Source organism: Eleutherodactylus coqui, chromosome 5 (assembly GCF_035609145.1).
Source record: "Eleutherodactylus coqui strain aEleCoq1 chromosome 5, aEleCoq1.hap1, whole genome shotgun sequence".
Taxonomy (NCBI): Eukaryota; Metazoa; Chordata; class Amphibia; order Anura; family Eleutherodactylidae; genus Eleutherodactylus; species Eleutherodactylus coqui.
Genome location: NC_089841.1, coordinates 5,942,124 through 5,969,830, shown reverse-complemented (window position 1 = coordinate 5,969,830; position 27,707 = coordinate 5,942,124). Strand labels below are relative to the sequence as shown.

General features: G+C 47.1%; 1 protein-coding gene across 1 annotated transcript in view; it reads left to right on the top strand.

Moving 5' to 3' along the window:
- LOC136627226 (complement factor H-like) overlaps positions 1–23,139 on the top strand; it is a 58,063-nt gene extending 34,924 nt beyond the window's left edge. The window contains exons 4-8 of the mRNA XM_066602157.1: positions 7,368–7,541; positions 14,579–14,752; positions 18,587–18,778; positions 22,603–22,776; positions 22,994–23,139. Coding sequence (XP_066458254.1) covers positions 7,368–7,541; positions 14,579–14,752; positions 18,587–18,778; positions 22,603–22,776; positions 22,994–23,139 — 860 coding nt within the window. The remainder of the gene's footprint in view (positions 1–7,367; positions 7,542–14,578; positions 14,753–18,586; positions 18,779–22,602; positions 22,777–22,993) is intronic.
- Positions 23,140–27,707: the final 4,568 nt, after the last annotated feature.

The following is a 27,707-nucleotide window of genomic DNA, read 5'->3' as shown; positions in this document are numbered from 1 at the left end:
GTCTTCAGAGGGGGAGTCAAGGGCATCAGCAGGGCAGGTTGCAAGAGGCAGTGCGGTGGCCAGGGCCAGGGGTAGAGGCAGGGCCAGACCGAATAATCCACCAAGTGTTTCCCAAAGCGCCCCCTCGCGCCATGCCACCCTGCAGAGGCCGAGGTGCTCTAAGGTCTGGCAGTTTTTCACAGAGACGCCTGACGACCGACGAACAGTGGTGTGCAACCTTTGTTGCGCAAAGCTCAGCCGGGGAGCCAACACCAACAGCCTCACCACCACCACCATGCGCAGACATATGATGGCCAAGCACCCCACAAGGTGGGACGAAGGCCGTTCACCGCCTCCGGTTTGCACCCCTGCCTCTCCCCCTGTGCCCCAACCTGCCACTGAGATGCAACCCCCCTCTCAGGACACAGGCACTACCGCCTCATGGCCTGCACCCACACCCTCATCTCCGCTGTCCTCGGCCCCATCCAGCAGTGTAGTTCAGCGCACCGTTCAGCCGTCGCTTGCGCAAGTGTTCGAGCGCAAGCGCAAGTACGCCGCCACGCACCCGCACGCTCAAACGTTAACCGTCCGCATAGCAAAATTCATCAGCCTTGAGATGCTGCCGTATAGGGTTGTGGAAACTGAGTCCTTCAAAAGTATCATGGAGGCGGCGGCCCCGCGCTACTCAGTTCCCAGTCGCCACTACTTTTCCCGATGTGCCGTCCCAGCCCTGCACGACCACGTCTCCCGCAACATTGTACGCGCCCTCACCAACGCGGTTACTGCCACGGTCCACTTAACTACGGACACGTGGACAAGCACAGGCGGGCAGGGCCACTACATCTCCCTGACGGCACATTGGGTGAATTTAGTGGAGGCTGGGACAGAGTCAGAGCCTGGGACCGCTTACGTCCTACCCACCCCCAGAATTGCGGGCCCCAGCTCGGTGCTGGTATCTGCGGAGGTGTATGCTTCCTCCACTAAAGCACCCTCCTCCTCCTCCTCCTCTGTCTCGCAATCAAGATGTGTTAGCAGCAGCATGTCGCCAGCAGTCGGTGTCGCGCGGTGTGGCAGCACAGCGGTGGGCAAGCGTCAGCAGGCCGTGCTGAAACTACTCAGCTTAGGCGATAAGAGGCACACGGCCCACGAACTGCTGCAGGGTCTGACAGAGCAGACCGACCGCTGGCTTGCGCCGCTGAGCCTCCAACCGGGCATGGTCGTGTGTGACAACGGGCGTAACCTGGTGGCGGCTCTGCAGCTTGGCAGCCTCACGCACGTGCCATGCCTGGCCCACGTCTTTAATTTGGTGGTTCAGCGGTTTCTGAAAAGCTACCCACGCTTGTCAGACCTGCTCGTAAAGGCGCGCCGGCTCTGCGCACATTTCCGCAAGTCCCACACGGACGCTGCCACCCTGCGCACCCTGCAACATCACTTTAAGCTGCCAGTGCACCGACTGCTGTGCGACGTGCCCACACGGTGGAACTCTACGCTCCACATGTTGGCCAGGCTCTATGAACAACGTAGAGCTATAGTCGAATACCAACTCCAACATGGGCGGCGCAGTGGGAGTCAGCCTCCTCAATTCCTTTCAGAAGAGTGGGCCTGGTTGGCAGACATCTGCCATGTCCTTGGTAATTTTGAGGAGTCTACCCAGGTGGTGAGCGGCGATGCTACAATCATTAGCGTCACCATTCCTCTGCTATGCATCTTGAGAAATTCCCTGCAAACCATAAAGGCAGCTGCTTTGCGCTCGGAAACGGGGGCGGGGGAAGACAGTATGCCGCTGGATAGTCAGGGCACCCTCCTGTCTATTTCTCAGCGCGTACAGGAGGAGGAGGAGGAGCATGAGGAGGATGAGGAGGAGGGGGAAGAGACAGCTTGGGCCGCTGCTGACGGTACACCGGCTGATTGCCTGTCATCCTTTCAGCGTGTATGGCCTGAGGAGGAGGAGGAGGAGGAGGAGGAGGATCCTGAAAGTGATCTTCCTAGTGAAGACAGCCATGTGTTGCGTACAGGTACCCTGGCACACATGGCTGACTTCATGTTAGGATGCCTTTCTCGTGACCCTCGCGTTGCACGCATTCTGGCCACTACGGATTACTGGGTGTACACACTGCTCGATCCACGGTATAATGAGAACCTGCCCACTCTGATTCCCGAAGAGGAAAGGGGTTCGAGAGTGTTGCTATACCACAGGACCCTTGCGGACAAGCTGATGGTAAAATTCCCAGCCGACAGCGCTAGTGGCAGAAGGCGCAGTACCGAGGGCAAGGTAGCAGGGGATGTGCGTAGATCGAGCAGCATGTACATCCCAGGCAGTGCAACAGTCTTTAAGGGCCTGGCCAGCTTTATGGCTCCCCACCAAGACTGTGTCACCGCTCCCCAGTCACGGCTGAGTCGGCGGGAGCACTGTAAAAGGATGGTGAGGGAGTACGTAGCGGATCGCACGACCATCCTTGGTGACGCCTCTGCCCCCTACAACTACTGGGTGTCGAAGCTGGACATGTGGCCTGAACTAGCGCTGTATGCCCTGGAGGTGCTTGCTTGTCCTGCGGCTAGCGTGTTGTCGGAGAGGGTGTTTAGTGCGGCTGGGGGAATCATCACAGATAAGCGTAGCCGCTTGTCAACCGACAGTGCCGACAGGCTAACACTCATCAAGATGAACAAAGGCTGGATTTCCCCAGACTTCTGTTCTCCACCAGCGGACAGCAGCGATACGTAAGCAATACGTAGGCTGCACCCGCGGATGGAAGCTACGTTCTCTCTCACCATCCAAAACGGGGACATTTCTGCTTCATCAATCTGTGTATAATATTCCTCCTCCTCCTCCTGCTCCTCCTCCTGAAACCTCACGTAATCACGCTGAACGGGCAATTTTTCTTAGGCCCACAAGGCTCACTCAAATAATTTTTCAGAACAATTTTTATAAGTTTCAATGCGCTTAAAAGCATTGGAACTTTAACTTGAACCAATTTTTCGTTACACTGGGCTGCCTCCAGGCCTAGTTACCACTTAAGCCACATTAACCAAAGCGATTAATGGGTTTCACCTGCCCTCTTGGCTGGCCATGGCCAATTTTTGGGATGTACATTAGTACTGTTGATACAGCAATTTTTGGGGGCCCTCGCCTACAGTGTAATCAAATTAATTTTTAGGCCACCTGCATTACAGCTGACGTTACCTCAGCTGTGTTGGGCAATGCAATGGGATATTTTTATGTACCGCCGGTGGGTTCCAGGGAGCCACCCATGCTGTAGGTGCACACGGAGTTTTTAATACATCTGTACACTTCTAAAGAACCCGTCTGACTGGGGCATGCAGTGTGGGCCGAAGCCCACCTGTATTACGCACGACATTACTACCTCAGCTGTGTAGGGCAATGCAATGGGATATTTCTATGTACCGCCGGTGGCTTCCTGGCACCCACCCAGGCAATGGGTCCACAGGGAGTTTAACCTACATGTGTCCACTTGTAAAGAACCCCAGTCTGACTGGGGCATGCAGTGTGGGCCGAAACCCACCTGCATAAACCCTTTCCAGTCCACTGTGTGACCTGTGAAGACATTAGGGTTTAAGGCTGTACAGCTCCGTTGTTGGTAGACGTCCGTCGGGGTTCTCTTACTGTATATTGCCAGCCTCTCTGCTGTCGGAGCCTATCCTACGTGTCAGCTCATGCAGTACTGGCTTTAGCCAGCATATAGCGCCGTTGTATAACAGCAGAAAAAGAGTAAGCCCCCTAGGAAAACCATATACAAATTGGATTGGAAAGGGTTAAGCACAACATTACTACCTCAGCTGTGTTGGGCAATGCAATGGGATATTTCTATGTACCGCCGGTGGCTTCCTGGCACCCACCCATGCTGTAGGTGCACACGGAGTTTTTACTACATCTGTACACTTATAAAGAACCCCAGTCAGACTGGGGCATGCAGTGTGGGCCGAAGCCCACCTGCATTAAGCACGACATTACTACCTCAGCTGTGTTGGGCAATGCAATGGGATATTTCTGTGTACCGCCGGTGGGTTCCAGGGAGCCACCCATGCTGTGGGTCGACAGGGACTTCACAATAGGGAGTTGTACCTGCCTGTGTCTATGAATTAAAAAGCCCGGTCTGACTGGGGCATGCAGACACCTTGACAGAATGAATAGTGTGTGGCACATAGGTTCCCCATTGCTATGCCCACGTGTGCAGCTCCTGATGGCGGTGGCACAGGATTCTATTTCTCATTGCTTCTGTACAGCATTGTGGGCTATCGCTCCGCCACTTTTAAAGAGGGTCGCTGCCTAGCCGTGCCAACCTCTGCAGTGTGTGCCTGCGGTCCCTCGTCATGGCATACGCAATTCTAAATAGACATGAGCGTGGTGTGGCATGAGGGCAGCTGAAGGCTGCCCAGGGACACTTTGGTGTGCGCTGTGGGGGGGGAGGGGGGGGCGGTTGGGCAGCATGTAACCCAGGAGAAGTGTCAGTGGAGTGTCATGCAGGCAGTGATTGTGCTTTGTTGGAGGTAGTGTGGTGCTTAGCAAAGGTATGCCATGCTAATGAGGGCTTTTCAGAAGTAAAAGTTGTTGGGAGGGGGGGGGGGGCCCACTCTTGCCGGTATTGTGGCTTAATAGTGGGACCTGGGAACTTGAGATGCAGCCCAACACGTAGCCCCTCGCCTGCCCTATCCGTCACTGTGTCATTCCCATCACTTTCCTGAATTGCCCAGATTTTCACACATGAAAACCTTAGCGAGCATCGGCGAAATACAAAAATGTTCTGGTCGCCCATTGACTTCAATGGGGTTCGTTGTTCGAAACGAACCCTCGAGCATCGCGGGAAGTTCGTTCCGAATAACGAACACCCGAACATTTTGGTGTTCGCTCATCTCTAGTCCTTATGAAACAGGACATGTTCGATTTAGAGAATGTTTCAGCGAATCGATTCTGGTGTGGTCCAACATCGTGGCGAGATGCTACTGGAGAGATGCCAGGAACCCGGAGGCAATGGAGCGCGTCAGAAAAGTGATCAACCTAAAGATGTCACAGTTCGTACAGTCGTTGGGCGGAATTGCTATCAGGCACTGGGAGTTAGAGGATAGGGAGAGGGGAGCTCTTAGGCACGATGGGATTCATTTGAATGATGTAGGTTTAGATACTTTTTTATCAGAAATACAGGACGGAGTGGAGGCAGCGCTAGCTAGGGCGTATAGGGTGGGGCGGCCTGTGGCATAGAGTTATGCCACATTCCTAAAGCGTAAAGCTTCCATGCCTGAGGTGTTTTTTCGAGGTTAGTTAGCAAGCACGTAAGAGCACGGGGCTTCCAAACACCTCAGGATGGCTTTGTTATTACTAAATGAAAAGTTGGTCTAGCTTGGAAGAGTTGGTGACATTAAAGTAAAAGTTTGGAAGTTATAAAATTTTATTAGAATTAATAAAGCTGTGGCCTACCCCACAAATTTCAGCAACAAAAGAAGTAAGAGTTTTTGTTTTTAAGATAGCGAGGTCTATGGTCGTTGGCTAGTGGGTGCACACAGTCATGGTTGATTTAGAAGCAATCTTACAAGCAGCAACGTCCTCTTCTGTAAAGCCCTATTGATGTAATGTAATGATGTGCTTCCTGGGAGGTAACCCTGGTCATCAGAAGGAGACAAGGATGTCAAGCTCCATCCCTTGTAAAGCACCCAGTCTGCACATATAATCCACTCAGCAAGACAGTGATGATATCGGCTGTCTCGTTCTCACTAAGGCCCCCTGTCCACGGCCGAGGCGGAATATCGTTAGTGATATTCCGCCACGGGGGAGGAGGAGGGAGCCCTGACAGGTCTCTAAGGTGAGCCTATCTGATGCCGCAATTTAAATCCCGCGAGCGGAGAATCGCTATGACTCTCCGCTCGTGGACTCCGGAGCTGCGCTTTCCATAGCAATGCTATGTAAAGCTTCACAGAGTGTAAATCGCCCGCAGATCATCGCCCGTGGACAGGCAGACTAACACTTCTGAGCTAATGAGAAGATCACTGACATGATGTTGGGGTTATTGTGTGCAGGGCAGCCATCCAGTGGAAATGGGGTATCTGTCATTGTATATTTTCCTGTCGAGGAACTTTACAATTTATCACAATCATCTGATCTCTTCATAACATCCCAGAGTTACTGCAGAACATCTCTGCGAACACCGAAGGAGAAAACTGGGAAAGTCCAAATTTGTGTCTCAAAACCTTTGGCCACAACTTTATACAGTGAACCACATATACCACCTCTGTATACAGTGCACTGCATATACCACCTCTGTATACAGTGCACCGCATATACAACCTCTGTATACAGTGCATTGCATATGGCACCTCTGTATACAGTGCACCACATGTACCACCTCCATATACAGTGCACTGCATATAGCACCTCCGTATACAGTCCACCACATAGACCACCTCTGTATACAGTGGATAACACAAGTCAGTGTTTTTACTTCAACGCTCTCCCTGTATTTTATGGTTACCCCAAAAAGAATTCCCACAGTCCCAGTTATCTTAGGGATGGTTTCCAAAGGATTATGTATGCAGATATGGAAGTCACTAAGAACAGGGCACTTTACCAGGCTTTGCATTCAATAGGGGCTCGCACAGCCCACTGCTGTGTAGATGGATCCCAGTTCTTTCCCCTCCACACTGCTCTTGGTTTATAAGCTTAGAGCCTCCTACTCTTCACTCTTGACAACGTTAGCTTGCCGCACCACACCTCCTCTCATGTCCATACGTCGATGACATCTCCTCACTTCTTCTAACTCCTCCTTCACTTCCTATCTCTAACTCTGGCACTTTTCTTCAAGACCCACCTCACATCCTGCCTCGCCCTGCTCATTTTCCCGGGCTTGACTCTTCTCCCATCTCCTCTATCAATCAGGGTTCTTGTGGCAAACAGCCAATCAGCAACAAGCTGTTGCCCTGCAATGTAGCTTAAGCCCGTAAAGAAAGGGAAAGACAGCATCTTTATGACGTACGACACCTTTTATTACTCCATAGGAGGAATTAGCTAAGTGTAACAGGACTTAAGATTGTGTGGCTACCCTGGAGGACCCACCGGGCCACTACAGTGTCAAAAAGTATGTAATCTTATGATGACTACAGGTATTCCGGTGAAGAGAAAAGTCTTCCTGCAGTGTTTCCTCCTCTTCCCTGTGACAGCTTGTCTCTCCGTATTCCTTAGTAGATGTTACCATATATACATAGGCTGATGGTAAGTCTCTAGTCGGCTCCCAGTCATCGGGTTTTGTCCATTGCTGAACATGATCCTGAAGTAACCGGTTCATGGAAACATCAATGTGAAGACGTCTCCACCGGGACACAAGACTTGTGATTGGATTCACAGAGGATATCCTTTGTAAAGTGATTCCATTCTTATCTTACAGCTCGGTGCAGGCGTCTGGACGGAGTGGGGATGAACTCTACCAGTAGAGAGTTTTATAATGTAGGCAATTCTCTGACCGTGCGATGTGAGCCTGGATATCGCCCGTCACATCAGAAGATAACTTGTAGAGGAGGACCGACTAAGGATGAGTGGGATCAGACCCCGCAGTGTATCGGTGAGTGACTGCTACATCTAACTGCAGGAATGTCAACCCAATCTCATATCTACAGGGGGTCCGAGATGTCTTCACACCCTCTCACCTTCTTATATGTTATATTGTGCCCTTGTGTCACCCCAAATTTGTCCTGAAATAGTAAATAATTGTCACATAAAACAGTCCTCAGAAGACAGATTACAGATTACTCTTATTTGTTTGACATACACAACATATTTAATGCCTCCCTAACTGCCTGAATCCCCCAAAGGTGATCAAAGGGACCAGAAACCTCAGGCGCCGCACTTGTCTGCATTACAAATGGCACCTGAAGCGGTATATTGTCGGCTTCTCTGGATGAAGATCAAGCAGCTTTGGTCAGACGGCGAAACTGAGGGAAACCTCAGAAATGAGGACCAAAGAAACTTCACATCATGTGATACATAATAACAAGGCTGCAAACTAATCTCCAAAGGTCTGACTATCCCAGTAATCAGGGAGTCTGCTGAGCATGTGGGGTTAATGTCACCTGGAGGGAACAGGGAGGGGTGCGAAGTGCTGAGACTAGAGCTGGGTCTGGTCGGGGAGGTTGTAAACTGGTCCTGTGGGGGTCACATTTTCTATGTACCAATCCAGTGGCACAGACCCTGTCACTATAGGCCTTTAAATATAAAGAACACATTACTTAATTCTTTTAGAACCCAGAGGTATATGCCATCGGGACCTGCCAATTTAACAATTTTAATCTTTTAAAGACAGCTCTGCCCTTTTTCCTGGGTTAGACTGGTGACATTTAGTGGAGAGTTTACTTTATCACTCTGCTTCTCATCTGACATGTCATTTTCCTGAGTGAATAGACTGGAGAAAAACGTATTTAATAGATTTGCTTTTTCCTCATCACCCTCTATAATTCTTCCCTCGTTATTAAGGGCTAACACTTTCCATTTTAATCTTTTACTACTTATGTAGGCTTTCATGGCTCACTGATGGTGCTGTAATTAATAAGTCTCTGGGAAGTTAGATGTGGCATTACATTAGCACAATAACATCTATGCATCTTTCTCCCCTTTATACAGGTATCTCTCAGCTTTGCCTTTCAACTGTTTTTAACCCTATTGCTGCTTAATCTTCATTCTTCAGGTGCCGGCGCTTTCCATAGCAATGCCAGCTCTTTACCATTGGCGAATACACGTCCGTGGACAGGGGGCCTTATTGTTACAAAGTTTACCTAGTATCTGCAAACGTTTATTTAACTATTCGATCCTCATTAGAATTTATGATACAAACAGGCCTGAAAGTCATTTTTTTTCCTGTGCTTAGTGTTTTTACTTTAAGTGTTAATTGCTTAATTAGTGTTATTAGTAGAGATGAGCGAGCACGCTCGGATAAAGCAGTTAACTGCTTACTGGTCCGAGCAGGTTTGGGGTGGTAGCGGGGGGCAGGGGGAGGGAGTGAGAGAGATCTCTTTCTCTCTTTACCCCCCCCCCCCCGCTAACACCCGCTGCCCCCCGCTCACCCCCGCCGTCCCCCTGAGCCTGCTCGGACCAGTAAGCAGTTACTCGAGAAGAGCGATACTCTTGATCAAAGTACATAGCCCCTCTAAAATTTCTGTTGAAGAGTAATTTATGGCTAAATGTCTGGACAGTTAGTGGCTCTATTTCTTCTTCCCCTTGCTGTTGGGGTCCCTTATGGTTCAGTTCTCTGCTCTTCCCCTTGCTTTTGGGGTCCCTCATGGTTCAGTTCTCTGCTCTTCCCCTTGCTTTTGGGGTCCCTCATGGTTCAGTTCTCTGCTCTTCCCTTGCTGTTGGGATTCTTCAGGGCTTGCTCCTCTTCCATCTACATGACCGCTACTGGACAAACTATCAGCAGATGTGGCCTTTGTTACCAGCTTTACTCTGATGACACAATCATATACTTCATCCTATGACATCACACCTTCACCATTACAAAACCCCAGTGACTATCTGTCCACTGTCTCTCACACTATCTCATCTCTATAGCTAAAAATGAATCTCTCAGAGACTGAACTTCTTGTTTCCCCATCATCTACTAACCAACCTAATCCTGATGTTTTTATCTCAGTGGCACCACCAGAACTCCTTGGCAACATTTCTGTTGTCTTCAAGTTATATTTGATTCGGACCTTTCCTCTCAGTAACTTACTGCTTAAAATCTTCTCCACAATCCGCCCTTTTCTCACTGTGGAGACATAAAAAACTCTTATTGTTTCCCTGATCCATTCTCGGTGTCAGTGCAATGGAGCACTACCGGTATATTCTTGTGTCCCAAGTCAGAGTTAGTACGAGCTGCTCGGACAATCACGGGTCACACAGCACTTGTGTAAACACGAATGATTTCATTTATTTGTTAAGAAGCCAAAGTATTTATAGTCCTTTAGACAGATACTGACTTACACATATGCATAACGTCGGTCTCTGGGCAAACCTGCTCTGTAGTCATGTGCTATTTACTAACTCTCTGAGGTCAATAATTTGTAATGTGTAAGTATTCCTAAGCTTAGTTAAGGTTTATGTAGTTACATTTATTTACAGAGGAGCAAATAAAGCGAAACTGATTATATACAGTTCTATTTGCTGAGCAGAATACATTTCTAAAACAAAGTCCAACTTTAATCATCCGTCTGGATACACATTTGTGTGAGCGAAGGTCAATTACAGCTTTACTTCCTCAGGCCTTGCATTGTCTGTTTGTCCTGTGCCTCCTCCCTGTGCCAGTCCCTGCAGCGATGCCTCTACCCTGTACCAGTGACTACACTGCTACTTCTATTCTGTGCCAGTCACTGCACCAATGCCTCCTCCCTGTGCCAGTCACTGCACCAATGCCTCCTCCCTGTGCCTGTCCCTGCACTGGTTACCCCAATAAATTTAGAATAAAATGTAACCTCCTAGCTCTCATCCATAAAGCTCTCCACAGTGCTGCACTACCCTATATCCAGGGGTGTAGCTACAGGCTTATGGACCCTGGTGCAAAAGATGAGCTTATGCCATTCTACTACACCCCCAAACATTCCACCCAGCTACTTTGTAACCCTACTGGCTGTGGATTGCCTCAAAAAATACACACATTATATATAACCAGGCAGCATATTTATAACACAACGTATTAGATACAACGGCTCAGACCTAGTTAGTTCTATATAATGCGGCCATCATATAATAGTCAGACACCAGTATAACACAGTGATTACAGTGCAGTTACCTCCAGCCATCACAAGTGACATCTTCTGATTGGTGTCATGCACTCTTTTCTTCTCCATCTGGCCATAAAGTTTTCTTGATTCTACCACTTGTCTCTGCACATTCTACCCATCCTTTCGGTACCCCCAGTGCCCCTCTCAGTGTCCCCAACAGTAAATGTGCCCCACAAGGTAATATTGCTCGCACACAGTAATAATTCTCTCGTAGGCCGCCTGTCTTCGGGCGTTTTTGCATTGCGTTCCCTAGTGGTGATAATCTGGCCGCGGGGAACGCAGTGAAAGCTTTCCATAGCATTGCTATGGAAAGCGCAGACCCCTGTCCATGAGCGGAGAATCATAGTGATTCTCCGCTTGCGGGCGGCAAATTGCGGCATGATGCGAATTGCCGCGATTCTCCGCGGTGAGCCTATCTGTCAGATAGGCTCACCGCAGAGATCCGTCAGCTGGCTCCTGCTCCCTGGCGGTGGCTCCTGTGGCAGGATACCGCATCACCCGTGGACAGGCAGCCGTAGACACCTCCACAAAAAAATAGTGCCTGCATTTGTGCCTCACATAGTAATAGTTCCCCTCTGTGACGCCCACAAAGTAATAATGCCCACTTTGTGCCCCAGAAAAGTAACAATAACCCCCAATGCTCACAAAGTAATAGAGGACATTCTGTGCCCCTCAAAGTGTTTGCCTGGGATAACTTTTTGTTTAAATTCCTGCTCCCCATGTATAAAACTAATTGTATACTCACCTCTCCCTGTAGCTCCAGTGCCAAGGCTGCATAATCACTGTCTGCAGTCAGCCTATTTATGGGACGTCACAGGCTGTCGCAGCCACTCACAGATGTCAGTGCTTGAATGCTGGGATCTGTGATTGGCTGCAGCAATCTTTGGCATTCCACACACAGGCTGCTGACGGCTGTCAATACAGCATCATAGTGGAAATCTGACAATGCGGCACTGGACTGCGACGGAGCCGGGAGAGGCGAGAACACGGTTATTATTTTCATACACAGGAAACGCGTTTTAAAGTATTAGAGCCCCTTTATGCCCCATGTAGTATAGAGCTCCCTGTGTCCTTGAATAGTATTGGAGCTCCCTGTGCCCCTGTGTAGTATAGAGATGCCATGAACATTGACAACGCTGTTTTTTCACACAACAAGCACCATTGCGTCATACTGCTATGTGACATGTGGCCGGAGCGTAGAATGGCTCCTCCCCTCCTCCATATGTCAGGTGTTTAGGAGCACCTAGTGAATAGGAAGAGGAAAAGAGCTGTTCTACGCTCCAGGCACATATCACATAGCAGGGTGAGCGCCATGCTGCCGTGTGATGAAACAGTAAGTCTCAGTGTTCATTTCACTGGTCCGGATGGAGGGCACACACACAAGACTAGCAGTGTGAGTGGTGAAGGGGGCATCGGAGCCCCCCAGCTTAGAGACCTGATTGCAAAAGTGACCTCTGTGACCTGTAGTGCTACTCCACTGCCTATTTCTCCTCCCTCATCTCCGTCTACCACTCCACCCGTGCTCTCCTCTCTGCTAATAACCTCAGATTAAATTTCCCTTCAACCCGGACCTTCCACTCCCACCTTCAAGATTTCTCCTGAGCTGCACCAGTTCCCTAGAATGTGCTACTCCAGACAATCGGGTTAATTCTGAATGATCGCAGTCTAAAGCCGTCCTTAAAAATATATTTTTATAGGGTGGTCTATCATATTCCCTAAGCTAAACTCTTCTTTATTTCTTCCACTCCTACTTGAATACCTGCCCCCGTTCTTCCCACTGTAGCTCCCACACCCGCCACTGCACCTCTTATCTGTTTATTTACAAACACGGCTGGTGACCGACTCATACAGCTTTATGTATATATGTCCCCTCTACTTCCTCAATGATTGTAAGCTTGTGTCACTCTGTGTCCCCCTAGTTCCTCCTCATAGACTGTAAGCTCGTGTCCCGCTCTATTTGCTCATAGACCGTCGGCTCTTGTATCCCCCTAGTTCCTCCTCATAGACTGTAAGCTCTTGTGTCCTCCTATTTCCTCATAGACTGTAAGTTCTGCTGTCCCCCTAGTTCCTCCTCATAGACTGTAAGCTCTTGTTTCCTCCCTAGTTCCTCCTCATAGACTGTAAGCTTGTGTCCCCCTCTATTTGCTCATAGACTGTCAGCTCTTGTGTTCCCCTAGTTCCCCCAATAGACTGTAAGCTCTTGTATCCCCCCATTTCCTTCTCATAGACTGTAAGCTCTTGAACCCCCCTATTTCCTCCTCCATAGACTGTAAGCTCTTGTGTCCTTCTATGTCCACCTATTTCGTCCTCCTATGGAGGAGGAAAGTGAGGAATGAATGTCCAGCATGGTGTCTCAGTGATTATCACTTTTGCCTTGCAGTGCTGGGATCCTAAGTTCAAATCTGACGAAGGGCTACACCTCTATGGAGTCAATTCGGATGTTGTCCTGGATGAGATTTGAACTTGGGACCCTAATAGTGTAAGGCAGCCATGCTAACCACTGAACCCACATAAGTTGAAGAGGCCACCATCACCTCAGCTTTCCAGGAAAGCTGATTTTTACCATGATCTTTGCCTGTCCCATCTTTGGGTTGACCCAATTCAATTGTGTAAAAATCAGCCCAATTTTATTGACCAGCTGATCATGATGAGAAACCCTACAGGTGGGGAGAGCCCCAGGGGCAGAAATTGATAAATGATTGCCACTCACAGGGAGAATGGATGAAAGAGTCTGAGCCTCATTATATTGTCAACTTAACATATTTTAATGTCCCTAGTCCTCTTATTCCCAATGTATACAGCAATGCCCAACCACTTCTCACCACCAATGGTCTTAGTACTATCCCTATCATCAGCAATAGACATAGCAGTGTCCTCCTCTATCACCTCTAATGTAGCAGTATCCTTCCTCTTTTTCCTTATTACATTGGTTATAACATTTTCCACCATCCTGTCACTCCCGATGCTCGTAGAAGGGTTTTATCCTCTTCTACCCCATGGCAGATCATCTCTCTATTCCTATTAGATGCCACCATTTACATACATATAGGCTGAATGTAAGTTTCTAGTTGGCTCCAAATATTCAGTGTCAGGGAACTGGGGTCCACGTACTGGAAGTCCCTGAAACTGCCCGCAACCCCTGTCCCTACCTGCTTGCCCCCCTAGCAGCAGGAGGGTCCGCAGTACAAGGGATCAGGTGAAGGCAAAGTCGGGGTCCAAGCAAGTAAGTCAAACAGGGAGTCAGCCAAATCCAAGGAGCACGAGTGCAGCAGAAGACCTTACATACACTGGCACTGGGGAAGGAACACTGAACGTTTAAATGCTGTCAGAACTCCCGCCCCAGCAGCTGATTGGGGCAGGGAGCCTGACAGCAGCAGGAGCCAATCAGAGGATGCCAGGAGAACAGCCTCCAGTGCCTGCAAATGACAGGCAGAGGCCCAGACATACCCAGAGAGTCCAGAGCAAGGATCTAGACCTAGCACAGCGAGTGCAGAGCAAGCGCACCAGGGTGTCATAGTAATGGGAATGCAGCGCGGCCCCAGAACCCTGCTAGCTAGGCGCATGCTCCCTGCGCACGGGAGCGAGCACCAGATCACGGTGGCCAGGGAAGTTCACTAAAACTGGGCTCCCTTGCGTCGCACCCTCAGTACTAGGACCGGTAGTGCGGGCACAGAGACCCCGAGAGCTACCAGACCTGACATTCAGGTTTTGTCCATTGCTGAACATCATCCTGAAGTAACCAGTTCATGGAATCAGTTATGTGAAGACGTCTCCGCCGGGACACAAGACCTGTGATTGGATTCCAAGAGAATATCGTTTGTAAAGTGATTCCATTCTTATCTTACAGCTCAATGCAGCCGCCCGGCCGGAACGGGGATGAACTCTACTGGTAGAAAGTTTTATAAAGCAGGCGAACCTCTGACCGTGCAATGTAAGCTTGGATATCGCCCGTCATATCAGCAGATAACTTGTAGAGAAGGACCGACTAAGGATGAGTGGGATCAGACCCCGCAGTGTATCGGTAAGTGACTCCTACATCTAACTGCAGGAATGTCAACCCAAACTCATATCTCAGGGGGCCAAGATGTCCTTGTGTTCCCCATCTTTCTGCACTCAGTAGCCATAATGACAAAGTGACAACAGAATGGTAGAAATCTTTTGTAATTTTTTTTTTTAATGAAAAACTCCTATTTTATGCATTGACATAAGTATTCACACCCCGTACTCAGTACTTAGTTGAAGCTCCTTTGGCAGTGATTCCAGCCTCCAATCTTCTTGGGGATGATGCCACAAGCTTTACACACCTAGATTTTGGGATTTTCTGCCCTTTGTCAGTTGGGACAGCGTCCGTTTGTGGACAGACATTGTCAGGTCTCTCCAGAGATATCCCATTGGGTTCAGGGCTCTGGCCGGGTCACTCAAGGACTTTCACAGAGTTGTTCCTACTCCTGTGTTGTCCTAGCAGTAGTGATTCTGGTGCTAGGTTTGGAGCCGCGGGTGTAGCAACTGTGCAGGTCCAGAGAGTAGTCAGGAGAGAGCCAGAGGTTGGTATTAGGTGGTCTCATTTAGTTTGTAGAGGAGCAGGGAGGAGAGGAGGGAGGAGGTTGACTAAGACTATGATGCACAATAATCTCTCACTGGAGGAGTGTCGTAGTCAGGCTTTTATATTGAGCCTGAATAGAAGCAGGGTGGGGCCAGGACAGGGAGGCAGGAACCAGATACACGAGATTATAGTGTACTAGGGAGAGACACCGTCCTGAGCACAGAAGGTCTCAGGTTTGAGTCCTGACATTCACTGTCTTGCTGGAAGGTAAACATTCTGCACAGTTTAGATTAGGTTTTCATTATTTCTGTACTTTTCTTCATTCAGCTGTCCATCAAACCTGGCCTTTATCCCTGCCCCCTCAGCATGATGCTCCACCACCAGGCTTCACTGTAGGGATGGTATTGGGCCGGTGATGAGCAGTGTCTGTGTTCCTCCAGACACAATACTTAGAGGCCATAAAGTTCCTTCTTGGTTCCATCAGACCAAAAACTCTGGTTTCTCAAAGTCTGATGGTCCATTAGGTTATTTTTCATAAACTCCAGGTGGCTTTCACCCAACCAATCTGGGATTCTTTCTGGACCCTCCATCATAAAGCCCAGATTGGTGGAGGCTGCAGTGATGGTCGACCTTTCTGGAAGTTTCTCCCATCTGCACACAGGATCTTTGGAGCTCAGCCAGAGTGACTATTGGATGACTACTTGGTCAACTCTCCTACCAATGCCCTTCTTCCTCTGTTTAGTGCGTCAGAAGGCTCTAGGAAAAGTCCTGATAATTCTTCTTCCATGTAAGAATTATGGAGACCACTGGGCTCTTGGGAACTTGCAATCCAGCAGAAATGTCTTTGTAGTTTTCACCAGATCTGAGCCTCCACACAATCCTGTATTTGAGCTCTGCAGGCAGTTCTTTCCTCCTCATGGCTTGGTTTTGATTCTGATATGCATTGTGAGCTGCAAGACCTTATACAGACGGGAGCAGGGAGGTCTTATGTAAAATCAGGGGAATTTACCACAGACTCCAATCAAGCCATAGAAACATCTGAGATGATCAAGAGGAATGGGAGGCCCCAGAGCTACAAGTGTCATACCAAAGGCCTCTTTCCCACAAGCGTATATCAGCCTGCCGTTTTCACGGTCGGCCGATATACGCTGTAATCTGATGCATTGGATTTCAATGCATCAGATCACATGGCCATATTCGCATGACATAAATGCATTCCGCCGGCCAATATAGAGGCAGGCATTCTTACGTCGGGCTCAAAAGATAGTCCTGGAACTATTTTTTGGGTCAGAATATATTGGTCGCTGCGTGGGCTCCCTTGGGAGCCAATGACAGTGTCTGGAGAAGGGATATGGGAGGGAGTTTAGCAGCGTAACTGCTAAACTCTCTCCCATTTCTCTCCTCTCCTCCGGCTGATTGCAATGGAGGTGAGCCGGAGAGGGAGGGAACGGGAAGGGGTAATGGCATGGCAGCCTCAGCATATATGCGCCGGGGCCCATGCCGTCTGAGCGGCCGCACAAACATTAGATTTGTTCGCCCGTTCACAAGCTTTTATGCCCCAGATGGTAGCATATATTGGCCGGCTGTGAAAACGGTGGTTGATAAACGCTCGTGGGAATGAAGCCAAAGGGTGTGAATACTTATGTCAGAGCAAAATTTAGTTTTTTCATTTTTTAAAAATGTACAAAGATTTCTAGCAATCTGTTGTCATTTTGTCCTTATTGGGTGCAGAATGATGGGAAACACAAGGCCACAACATAATAACATGTAAGAAAAGTGAAAGGGTCTTGGGACTCTCTGGACTATCTGTCTGTCACTATCTCTCTTTATCACTGGGCCCGCGGCGGCTCCACAACCTGCAGTCAGAGGAGAACTTTCTTATCTGCTACATTCCATAGGGCCCATTTACGATGCCCAACACTCCTTCCTGTGTCTCTGCGCTCCTGCACGGGAGCTAGCAAAGCAGGCTGGTTCATGGAGCGGCCAGCAGGAGATTTCTGTCCTCTCGCTCCCCCGCCCCCTCCATTCACATAACACAGCAGCTGATCACTACTGAACTGCGGCTGTTTAAACTGAGTGATGAGCTTAATGCAGCATAAATGATGAGCTTCATCACTCAGTTTAAACAGCGGCCGTTCAGGAGAGGAGAGAAATCTTCTGCACTGCCCCCTGCTGGCAGCTCTATGAACCAGCCAGCACTAGTAGCTCCCGTGCAGGAGCACAGCAGCGCAAGGATGCAGGGACGAGTGCCGGCATTGTTTGCCCCACAGTCGTCCAGTGTAAAGGGACCTTTAGCAAATAATTCATATCCATAAGAAGCTTCTTTGTTTTTCACATCTAGTGTGTGGCCTCTATGTTGTAGAGGAGATCAGACGTAGACATGCGGGATGTGGACAATCAGACATACTGGGGCAAATCTACTAAACCGTGTATTGGGCCATGTACAAACGTAGTAAATGTTAGCGTGATATACGATGTGTTACAATACACCCCAGTGCTGTAGTACGTCTCATGATGTGCCAGTCATGTTAGCAGTTGCTGTGTCTGTAAGGGGACAAATGATTGGCTGATTAATGAGTGTTTGCTCGTTTGTTGGCTAATTGTATCTCTTATGGAAACATAAAATGTTCGCTGGTCAGCGGCACATCTCTGTAAATGGGGAGATGATCAGCCGGCCAACGTCAGCTATATGGGGACCAATGACTATGAAGGGGCGCCCATCCCCCAGTAGTCTGAATCGGCCCATGTAAAGGCCGGTAGATGAGTGCTGATGTCGGTGATGGAGGCTCATCTACCGGAGACAATTACTACAACTAAATGGACCTTCAGGGCAGAGAGTGTTAAAACGTGGCATATGTATCCCAATGGCTGACAACAGATGATCTCTCCGGCACACTGCCCTCTAACTTTGTACTTCCTGTTCGCTAACAATTCAGACAAGTTTTTTGAGCCAAAAATGTTGTTCCCTTTTTTACTATTCAAAATACAACATTGTTCTGGTGTAAATGATACCTTATATAGGCTTGCACCCCATCTGACATGTGTTTAGACACTGTTAGACAGTTTTTCTGACTTGTCTGAGAAAGGGGTGTGGCCTAAATTTTGCCAAATTGCCAATATTTTGTTGTGATTTGAAATAAGCCAGACAGGTGGACTAAACCTAGACTTAATATTTGTCATTCATCAGATCTTCTGTGATAAACCTGGCGCATTGTAAGACTCTCATCTATGTTTGCTCTGTCTAACATGTTCAATTGTAACCCCCCCCCCCCCCCCCCTCTCCCCATATCCAGTGATTCTCTTCTCTTCCAGCTCAGTGTAGGCGTCTGACTGGTGAGGGGATCGTCCCTGCAGGGAAGGAGTTTTATGATATAGGTGAAGGGCTACTGGTGATCTGTGAGACTGGATACCGTCTGTCATCACCATCATCATCATTATCTATGAAGATTACATGCAACAACCCCCGGACAGCTAGTGAGTGGAGTTCAGCCCCGCGCTGCATCGGTGAGTAGATATAACTAATGTGCAGGAGTATATATCCCCCTCCAGTATATACACAGAGCCTTGTAAAAGTACCCACCCCTAAAGAGTCACCGCACCTGTCTGCATTACAAATGGCCCCTGAATCGGTATATTGTCGGCTTCTCTGGATGAAGATCAAGCAGCTTTGGTCAGACGGCGAAACTGAAGGAAAGTTCAGAAATGAGGACCAAAGAAACTTCACATCATGTGATACAGAATAACAAGGCTGCAAACTAATCTTCAAAGGTCTGACTATCCCAGTAATCAGGGGATCTGCTGAGCATGTGGGGTTAATGTCACTCTGGAGGGAGCAGGGAGGGGTGCGAAGTGCGGAGACTAGAGCTGGGTCTGGTCGGGGCGGCTGTGATAGAAGACAGTCCTGTGGGGACCACATTTGCTCTGCGCCAATCCAGTGAACACATTGCACCCCAATAGAGCTACCAAATATAAGAAACAAGGGTCTGTCTATTGTATTACTTAATTCCTTTCGAACCCGGGGGTGTATCTCATCAGTATCTGTTTTCATGTCAATTTTCATCTTTTCAAGGTGGCTCTGCCCTTCTTCCTGGGTTACACTGCTGACATTTAGTGGAGAGTTTACTTTATCACTCTGCATTTCACCTGACATTTAACCCCTTAATGACATGGCCTATTTTGGCGTTGAGGACCAAGCGATGTCTTTGGTATTTTTCCATCTCCATTTTTCAAAAGCCATAACTTTTTTATTTTTCCGTGGACGCGGCCGTATAAGGGCTTGTTTTTTGCGTGGCGAGCTGTAGTTTTTATCGGTGCCACTTTTGGGTACATAGACTATATAGTAAAACTTTTATTATTTTTTTTTTAATGATAACAGGGAGAGAAAACGCATCAATTCTGACAGATTTTTTTTTTTTACAGCGTTAATCATGCAGCATAAATGACACACTAAATTTTTTTTTCTGCGGGTCGGTACGGTAACAACGTTACACTTTTTTGCAATAAAAAGCCTTTTTTTTTGGAAATCTTTTTTTTTCTCTATAGCTGCATTCAAAGTTCTGTAACTTTTTTATTTTTCTATGTACGGAGCTCTATAACGGCTTGTTTTTTTGCAAGACCAGCTGTAGTTTTTATTGGTACCATTTTGGGGAATTTACGGCTTTTTTGATAACTTTTATTGCATTTTTTGTGAGGCTAAATGCTAAAAATTAGCATTTTGCCTCAGTTTTTTAGCGGTTTCTTTTTACGCTTTTTGTTGTACAAAATAAAAAGCATGTTCAACTTTTTTTACACGTCGTTACGGACGCATCAATACCCAATATGTGGGGTTTGAACTTTTTTTTTACCTTTTTTTATACTAATATTAGAAAAAGCATTAAAAAAGGGTTTTTTTTTTTAATTTTTATTTACATTTTTCTTTTTTTTACATTTTTCTTTTCTTTTTTTTTCACTATTCGAGTCTCTCTGAGGGACTTACAACACTGTACTGATGATCGCTGTGATAAGGCATGGCAGAGCTACTGCTCTGCCATGCCCTATCGCTTATACAGCGATCATAGGTATTGGCAATACAGGACGCCAGTGTCTGGCATCCTGTTGCCATGGTGACAGGCGGAGCTCTCGCGATGACATCGCGACAGCTGGCCAGAGACACAGAGGGAGCGCGCTCCCTCTGTGAACTCTTTCCCTGCCGCGATCTACTTAGACCGCGGCAGGGAGGGGGTTAACAGCGGGGGGGGGGGCGCATCTCCGATGCCCCCCCGCTGTTTCAGCGGGAGGCTGGCTGTGACTGATATGACTGTGACTCACTCATATGTGATCTCGCGCTATCCCCAGGGCGTACCGGTACGTCCTGCTGTGGGAAGTACCAGGCTCCCAGGGCGTACCGGTACGTCCTGGGGAGGGAAGGGGTTAATGTTCCTGAGTGAAAACACTGAAAAAAAAAGTATTTTATGGAATAGTTTTTCCTCATCACCCTCTATAATTCCCCCCCCCCCCCCCCTCCTGCTCACTGCTGCAACTCACCGCTCCCCCGCGCCGGCAGCTGAATCTTTTTTTCCGAGCGGGCAGGTACTCGCTAAGGGCAATGCTCGCTCATCTCTATGTATTATCTATGTAACAAAATAACAAATACAGTAAATAGCCGTTCATGTACATAAATACTCAGAGTGCGGGAATCTGTTCAGAGAGGAGTAGATCAGGACAACTGCCAGAAAATCACGGAACAGAACTAAAAACAAACTTTTATTAATACTTGTTAAAATCTTTTGGCGACGCACTATATACAATACATAAACAAATATAATCACCCGTGTAAATAGTCTGAGTTTATAGACGTTCACCCAAGACTAATACACACAGTCTGATAGCCACTTTCCCTACTATATATTACCGTGTTCCCCGAAATTAAGACACTAACTTATTTTTTTTTGCTCCAAAAAGGGCACAGTTCTTCACAGTAGGGTTCTTGTTTTATATAGACTATTCACTGAAAAGGACCCACAATAAGTATCACTTTTTTTAATAATTAAAAAATAACTTTTATTTATCCTATTAAAAATTGACAAACAGAATGTGACAACACGAAATTTAATAATACCTCCGTTTGTATATTATATTAAGGACATAGGGCATTAGTCCTAGTAATGGACATCAATCCTAGGTTGTTCCCCTAATGGAGGTATAGAAATAAGTCTGTTACTGTAAGACACTCAGATCTTCAGAAATATGCTGGCCAAAGTGAGGCCTCAGCTATATTATAAACATGCCTCCACTTGTATGATATATTAAGGACATAGGGCCTCAGTCCTAGTGATGGACATAATTCCTAGGTTGTTTCCTTGATGGAGGTATAGAAATAGATCTGTTACTGTAAGACACTGAGGTCTTCAAAAATATGCTGGCCAATGTAGGGCCTCAGCTATACTATAACTTCCAAGACTCGTTGAACTCAGATGTATGTAGATTTGATCTTTGTTCCACCTTGGGAGCAAATCCTTAGGTGCAGTTGTACGGGTTTATTATAACCAATGCACCTTGTATGTCTCAAATAATCGACGCGTTTCCTCGGCTCTTGTTCACTTTTAGCCGATTCATCAGGATCAATTTATTTATCTTGTGTTGATATCCACGAAAGGAATATAGCTGGGTATGTTAAATATGTAATTTATATCCATTGCAAAAGAGGCAGCGATGGTTAATGTTGTGCATGGAAATCCTGAGCAATTATATATGTTTATACTCCAATTATTATCCCAGTTAGAACGGGAATATACTATATAGTTGCTCAAAAAGATTTCTCATAAATGTGACAAGTTGCTGTCATGCGTTTTGTGTTTGCCTAGGTGTCAGCAGTTGTAGGGGGATTGCTGTGTGTGTGTGTGGGGGGGGGGGGGGGGGGGGCAGTACATAGATAATTGCCATGCACAAGAAGAATGAATGGAGCCTGTGCCTCATTATATTGTCAGCTTAACATGTTTTTATGTCCACAACCCTCTCATTCCCAATGTATAGCAGTATTCTTCCTCTTCTCCCTTATTGCAATGGTTATTACATTCTCACTCCTGATGCTTCTAGCAGCGTTTCTCCTCTTCCTCCCCGTGACAGTTCATCTCTCTGTATTCCTTAGTAGATGTTACCATATATACATAGGCTGAAGGTAAGTCTCTAGTCCGCTCCCAGTCATCGGGTTTTGTCCATTGCTGAACATCATCCTGAAGTAACCGGTTCATGGAATCAGTTATGTGAAGACGTCTCCACCAGGACACAAGACCTATGATTGGATTCACAGAGGATATCCTTTGTAAAGTGATTCCATTCTTATCTTACAGCTCAGTGCAGGCGTCCGGCTGGAGCGGGGATGGTCTCTACCGGCGGCCAGTTTTATACAGTAGGCGATTCTCTGACCGTGCGATGTGAGCCTGGATATCGGCCGTCATATCAGAAGATAACTTGTAGAGGAGGACCGACTGAGGATGAGTGGGATCAGACCCCGCAGTGTATCGGTGAGTGACTGCTACATCTAACTGGAGGAATGTCAACCCAATCTCATATCTACAGGGGGTCCAAGATGTCCTCACACCTTCTCACCTTCTTATATGCTATGTTGCATCCCCATGTTCCCCATCATTCTGCAGTCAGTACCCCACAATGACAAAGTGACAACAGAACGGGGAAAATCTTTCTAAGATTGTAAAAAATGAAAAACTCCTATTTCCATAGCGTCCATTCATGACCGCACACATGGAGGTTGCTCCGCCTGTGATCCTTGGGACAGGAAGAAGGAGTTCTTTAAAAGCTACCTCCCACCGCTTGACTCCAGTGTCTTCCTGTCCCAAACGGACACAGGAGGAGTTTCTCTGTGCTGAGGATGGAGGCAGGGGGGGCTGCGAGCGCTACTCATGCGCGATGACGTCAGATGTCGGCGCAGTGACGTCAGACGCAGCGCGGGCACTTAAAGGCGCCAAATTCAAATGCAAAAATCCTCTTCATGTCCTAAGCTGGTTTTTTCCTTCCTGGCTGAGCAAGCATGGATAGCGCTGAAGGGGATAAGATTGTGCCAACTGTAAGTAGTCCACTTGGACAAACATGGGGGACATGTTTTGTGAGTAATGCAGTTTTTCACACCTGGTATTGGTAATGGCTTCTCCTTATAGGAGGAAGCATTAAAAACTAAGCAGGAGAAAAAGAGGATCAAGAGGTGTGCGTTATGCGCAAAAAAAGTGGACGATAAAGCCAAGAGACCCATATGCTCGGACTGTACTTCAAAAATAGTTAATGACGAGCAGCATAACCTATTACAGGGTATTCGTGAAATGGTGCGGGAAGAGGTACAGGCTTTAAAATCGCAAACCCTCGACGCTGATTAATGAATCTTTGCTCGTTTGTCAGCTAATTGTATCTTTTATGGAAACACTAGCTGATATACCCGGCTTCGCCCGAGTTAATTTGGTACTGGTGTTTATTTGGTGTTCACACGGAAAATCTTATGAAGTCGTGGTTACTTTAGAGATACCGGAAAAACATATGTTCACCATTTTGCACAGTTCTCTGCGTTACCCGGGAAACACCACGGGAGGTAACCATGCAACGTTTACTGTATATAAAATGACATCAGGAAGTGAGAGAATTAGATTCCATACGTAAAATTTGGACGCTAATTCTTATGCGCATAGAATTGAATAATCGAGTTGGGACCCATTAGCTTTTCCTATTTATGACATAATCAATGCTCGTGCCAAATTTCATGTTTCTACGACATCGGAAAGTGAGAGAATTAGATTCCGTACGTAAAATTTGGACGCTAATTCTTTTGCGCTAGAATTGAATAATCGAGTTGGAACCCATTAGCTTTTCCTATTTATGACATAATCAATAGCCGTTCCAAATTTCACGTTTCTATGACACCGAAAGTGAGAAAATTACATTCCATACGTAAAATTTGATGCTAATTCTTTTGCACATAGAATTGAATAATCGAGTTGGGACCTATTAGCTTTTCCTATTTTGGAGATAATCCATGCTTGTGCCAAAATTTATGTTTCTACGACATCGGGAAGTTGGAGAACTTTTGGTGAGTTAGTCAGTGAGTGAGTGAGTGAGTGAATGAGTGAGTGAGTGAATGAGTGAATGAGTCAGTCAGGGAGTCAGTCAGTCAATGAGGGCTTTTGTCTTGAGTGAATGAATGAGTTAGTCAGTGAGTCAGTCAGTGAGTCAGTGAGTCAGTGAGTCAGTGAGGGCTTTCGTCTTTATATATATATAGATAAAATGTTCGCTGGTCAGCGGCATATCTCTGTAAATGGGGAGACGATCAGCCGACCAACGTCAGCTATATGGGGACCAATGACTATGAAGGGTCGTCCATCCCCCAGTAGTCTGAATCGGCCCATGCAAAGGCCGGTAGATGAGTGCTGATGTCGGTGATGGAGGCTCATCTACAATTGCTACATCTAAAAGGACCTTCAGGGCAGAGAGTGTTAAAATGTGGCAGATTTATCCCAATGGCTGACAACAGATGATATCTCCGGCACACTGCCCTCTAACTTTGTATCTCCTGTTCGTTAATAGGGATGAGCGTGTATACTCGCTAAGGCACTACTCGTCCGAGTAATGTGCCTTAGCCGAGTATCTCCCTGCTCGTCCCTGAAGATTCGGGGACCGCTGCAGCTGACAGGTGAGTTGCGGCGGGGAGCAGGGGAGTGCGGGCGGGAGAGAGGGAGAGACTCCCCTCTGTTCCTCCCCGCTCTCCCCCGCCGCTCCCCGCTCCGCGGTGGCCCCCGAATCTTCAGGGACGAGCAGGGAGATACTCGTCTAAAGCACATTACTCGGACGAGTAGTGCCTTAGCAAGTAGGTCTGTCTATTGTATTACTTAATTCCTTTCGAACCCGGGAGTGTACCTCATCAGTATCTGTTTTCATGTCAATTTTCATCTTTTCAAGGTGGCTCTGCCCTTCTTCCTGGGTTACACTGGTGACATTTAGTGGAGAGTTTACTTTATCACTCTGCATTTCACCTGACATTTAACCCCTTAAGCACACGGCCTATTTTGGTGTTGAGGACCAAGCGATTTTTGGTATTTTTCCATCTCCGTTTTTCAAAAGCCATAACTTTTTTATTTTTCCGTCAACGCGGCCGTATAAGGGCTTGTTTTTTGCGTGGCGAGCTGTAGTTTTTATCGATGCCACATTTGGGTACATAGACTATATTGTAAAACTTTTATTATTTTTTTTATGATAACAGGTAGAGAAAACGCATAAATTCTGACAGATTTTTTTTTTTTTTTACAGCGTTAATCATGCAGCATAAATGACAGACTAAATTTTTTCTGCGGGTCGGTACGGTAACAACGATACCAAAATTCTTACATTTTTTTAAGGTTTTTACACTTTTTTACAATAAAAAGCCTTTTTTTAAAAATCTTTTTTTTCTCTATAGCTGCATTCAAAGTCCTGTAACTTTTTTATTTTTCTATGTACGGAGCTCTATGAGGGCTTGTTTTTTGCGAGACAAGCTGTAGTTTTTATTGGTACCATTTTGGGGAATGTATGGCTTTTTTGATTACTTTTATTGCATTTTTTTGTGAGGCAAAATGCTAAAAATTAGCATTTTGCCTCTCTTTTTTAGCGTTTTTTTTACGCTTTTTGCCGTACAAAATAAAAAGCATGTTCAACTTTTTGTACATGTCGTTACGGACGCGTCAATACCCAATATGTGGGGTTTTAATTTTTTTTAACCTTTTTTTTATGCTATTAGAAAAAGCATAACAAAGGGGGGGCTTTTTACATTTTTTTTTACATTTTTATTTTTTTTACATTTTTCTTTTCTTTTTTTTTACATAATTTGAGTCTCTCTGAGAGACTTACAACACTGTACTGATGATCGCTGTGATAAGGCATGGCAGAGCTACTGCACTGCCATGCCTTATCACTTATACAGCGATCATAGGCACAGGCAATACAGGACGCCAGTGTCTGGCGTCCTGTTGCCATGGTGACAGGCCGGGCTCTCACGATGACATCGCGATAGCCGGCCGGAGACACAGAGGGAGCGCGCTGTTGCAGTGGGACGCCGGCAGTGACTGACAGCCGGCTCCCGCTGCGGGATAGCGCGGGATCATATGTGATCTTGCGCTATCCCCAGGACGTACCGGTACGTCCTGTTGTGGGAAGTACCAGGCTCCCAGGACGTACTGGTACGTCCTGGGGAGGGAAGGGGTTAATGTTCCTGAGTGAAAACACTGGAGAAAAAGTATTCTATGGAATAGTTTTTTCCTCATCACCCTCTATAATTCCCCCCCCCCCCCCCCCCCCCTCCTGCTCACTGCTGCAACTCACCGCTCCCCCACGCCGGCAGCTGAATCTTTTCTTCCGAGCGGGCAGGTACTCGCTAAGGGCAATGCTCGCTCATCTGTATGTATTATCTATATAACAAGGTAGCAAATATAGTAAATAGCCGTTCGTGTACATAAATACTCAGAGTGCGGGAATCTGTTCAGAGAGAAGTAAGCCAGGACAACTGCCAGACAATCACGGAACAGAACTAAAAACAAACTTTTATTACTACTTGTTAAAATCTTTTGGCGAACGCACTATATACAATACATAAACAAATATAATCACCCGTGTAAATAGTCTGAGCTTATAGACATTCACCCAAGACTAATACACACAGTCTGATAGCCACTTTCCCTACTATATATTACCGTGTTCCCCGAAATTAAGACACTGTCTTTTTTTTTTTTTGCTCCAAAAAGGGCAGAGTGTCTTATTTTGGGGGGGAAGGAGAGGGGGTTTTACTTACCTGGTCCGGTGCACCCCGATGTGTCCTGATCGTCGGCGAGGATGCAGTGGCCTACTTGTCTTACAGATGCCTTCTGCTGGCGACAGGGCTTTGAATACCCCGCCTCCAGCAAAGCGAGCGCTGTGATTCGCTGACCGAGCGCTGGCAGCCAATCACAGCCGGCACTCAATTAGCCAATCAAAGAACTTGCTTTGCTGGAGGCCGGGTATTCAAAGCCCTGTTGCCAGCAGAATGCAGCTGTGAGATGGAGGAGGACACCGCTGGGACGCCGCAGACACCATCAGGACGCCGCGGACCATGTGAGTATTGATTTTTATTTTTTTTGTGGGGCACCAGAGGCAGGTCCTATTTTCGGGGGAGGCCTTATATTTTAAACGCAATAGGTCTTACTATCGGGGTAGGACCTATTTTCGGGGAACCATGGTAGCTGGATGGATAGATGTATCTACAAATACACTGTAGTTGCTCTGTAATATCTCACTGTACACCTGGGCTTACAAAAGGTAAGTGCCTATGGGTATATAGCAATACACCAGATGACATAAATGTAAGAATTCCCTTTGTTTGGTTCTTAGAAAGCACAGAAGGTAGAAGTCATCCTCCATTTACATCTCAGCTTGTGTACATAAATGCAAA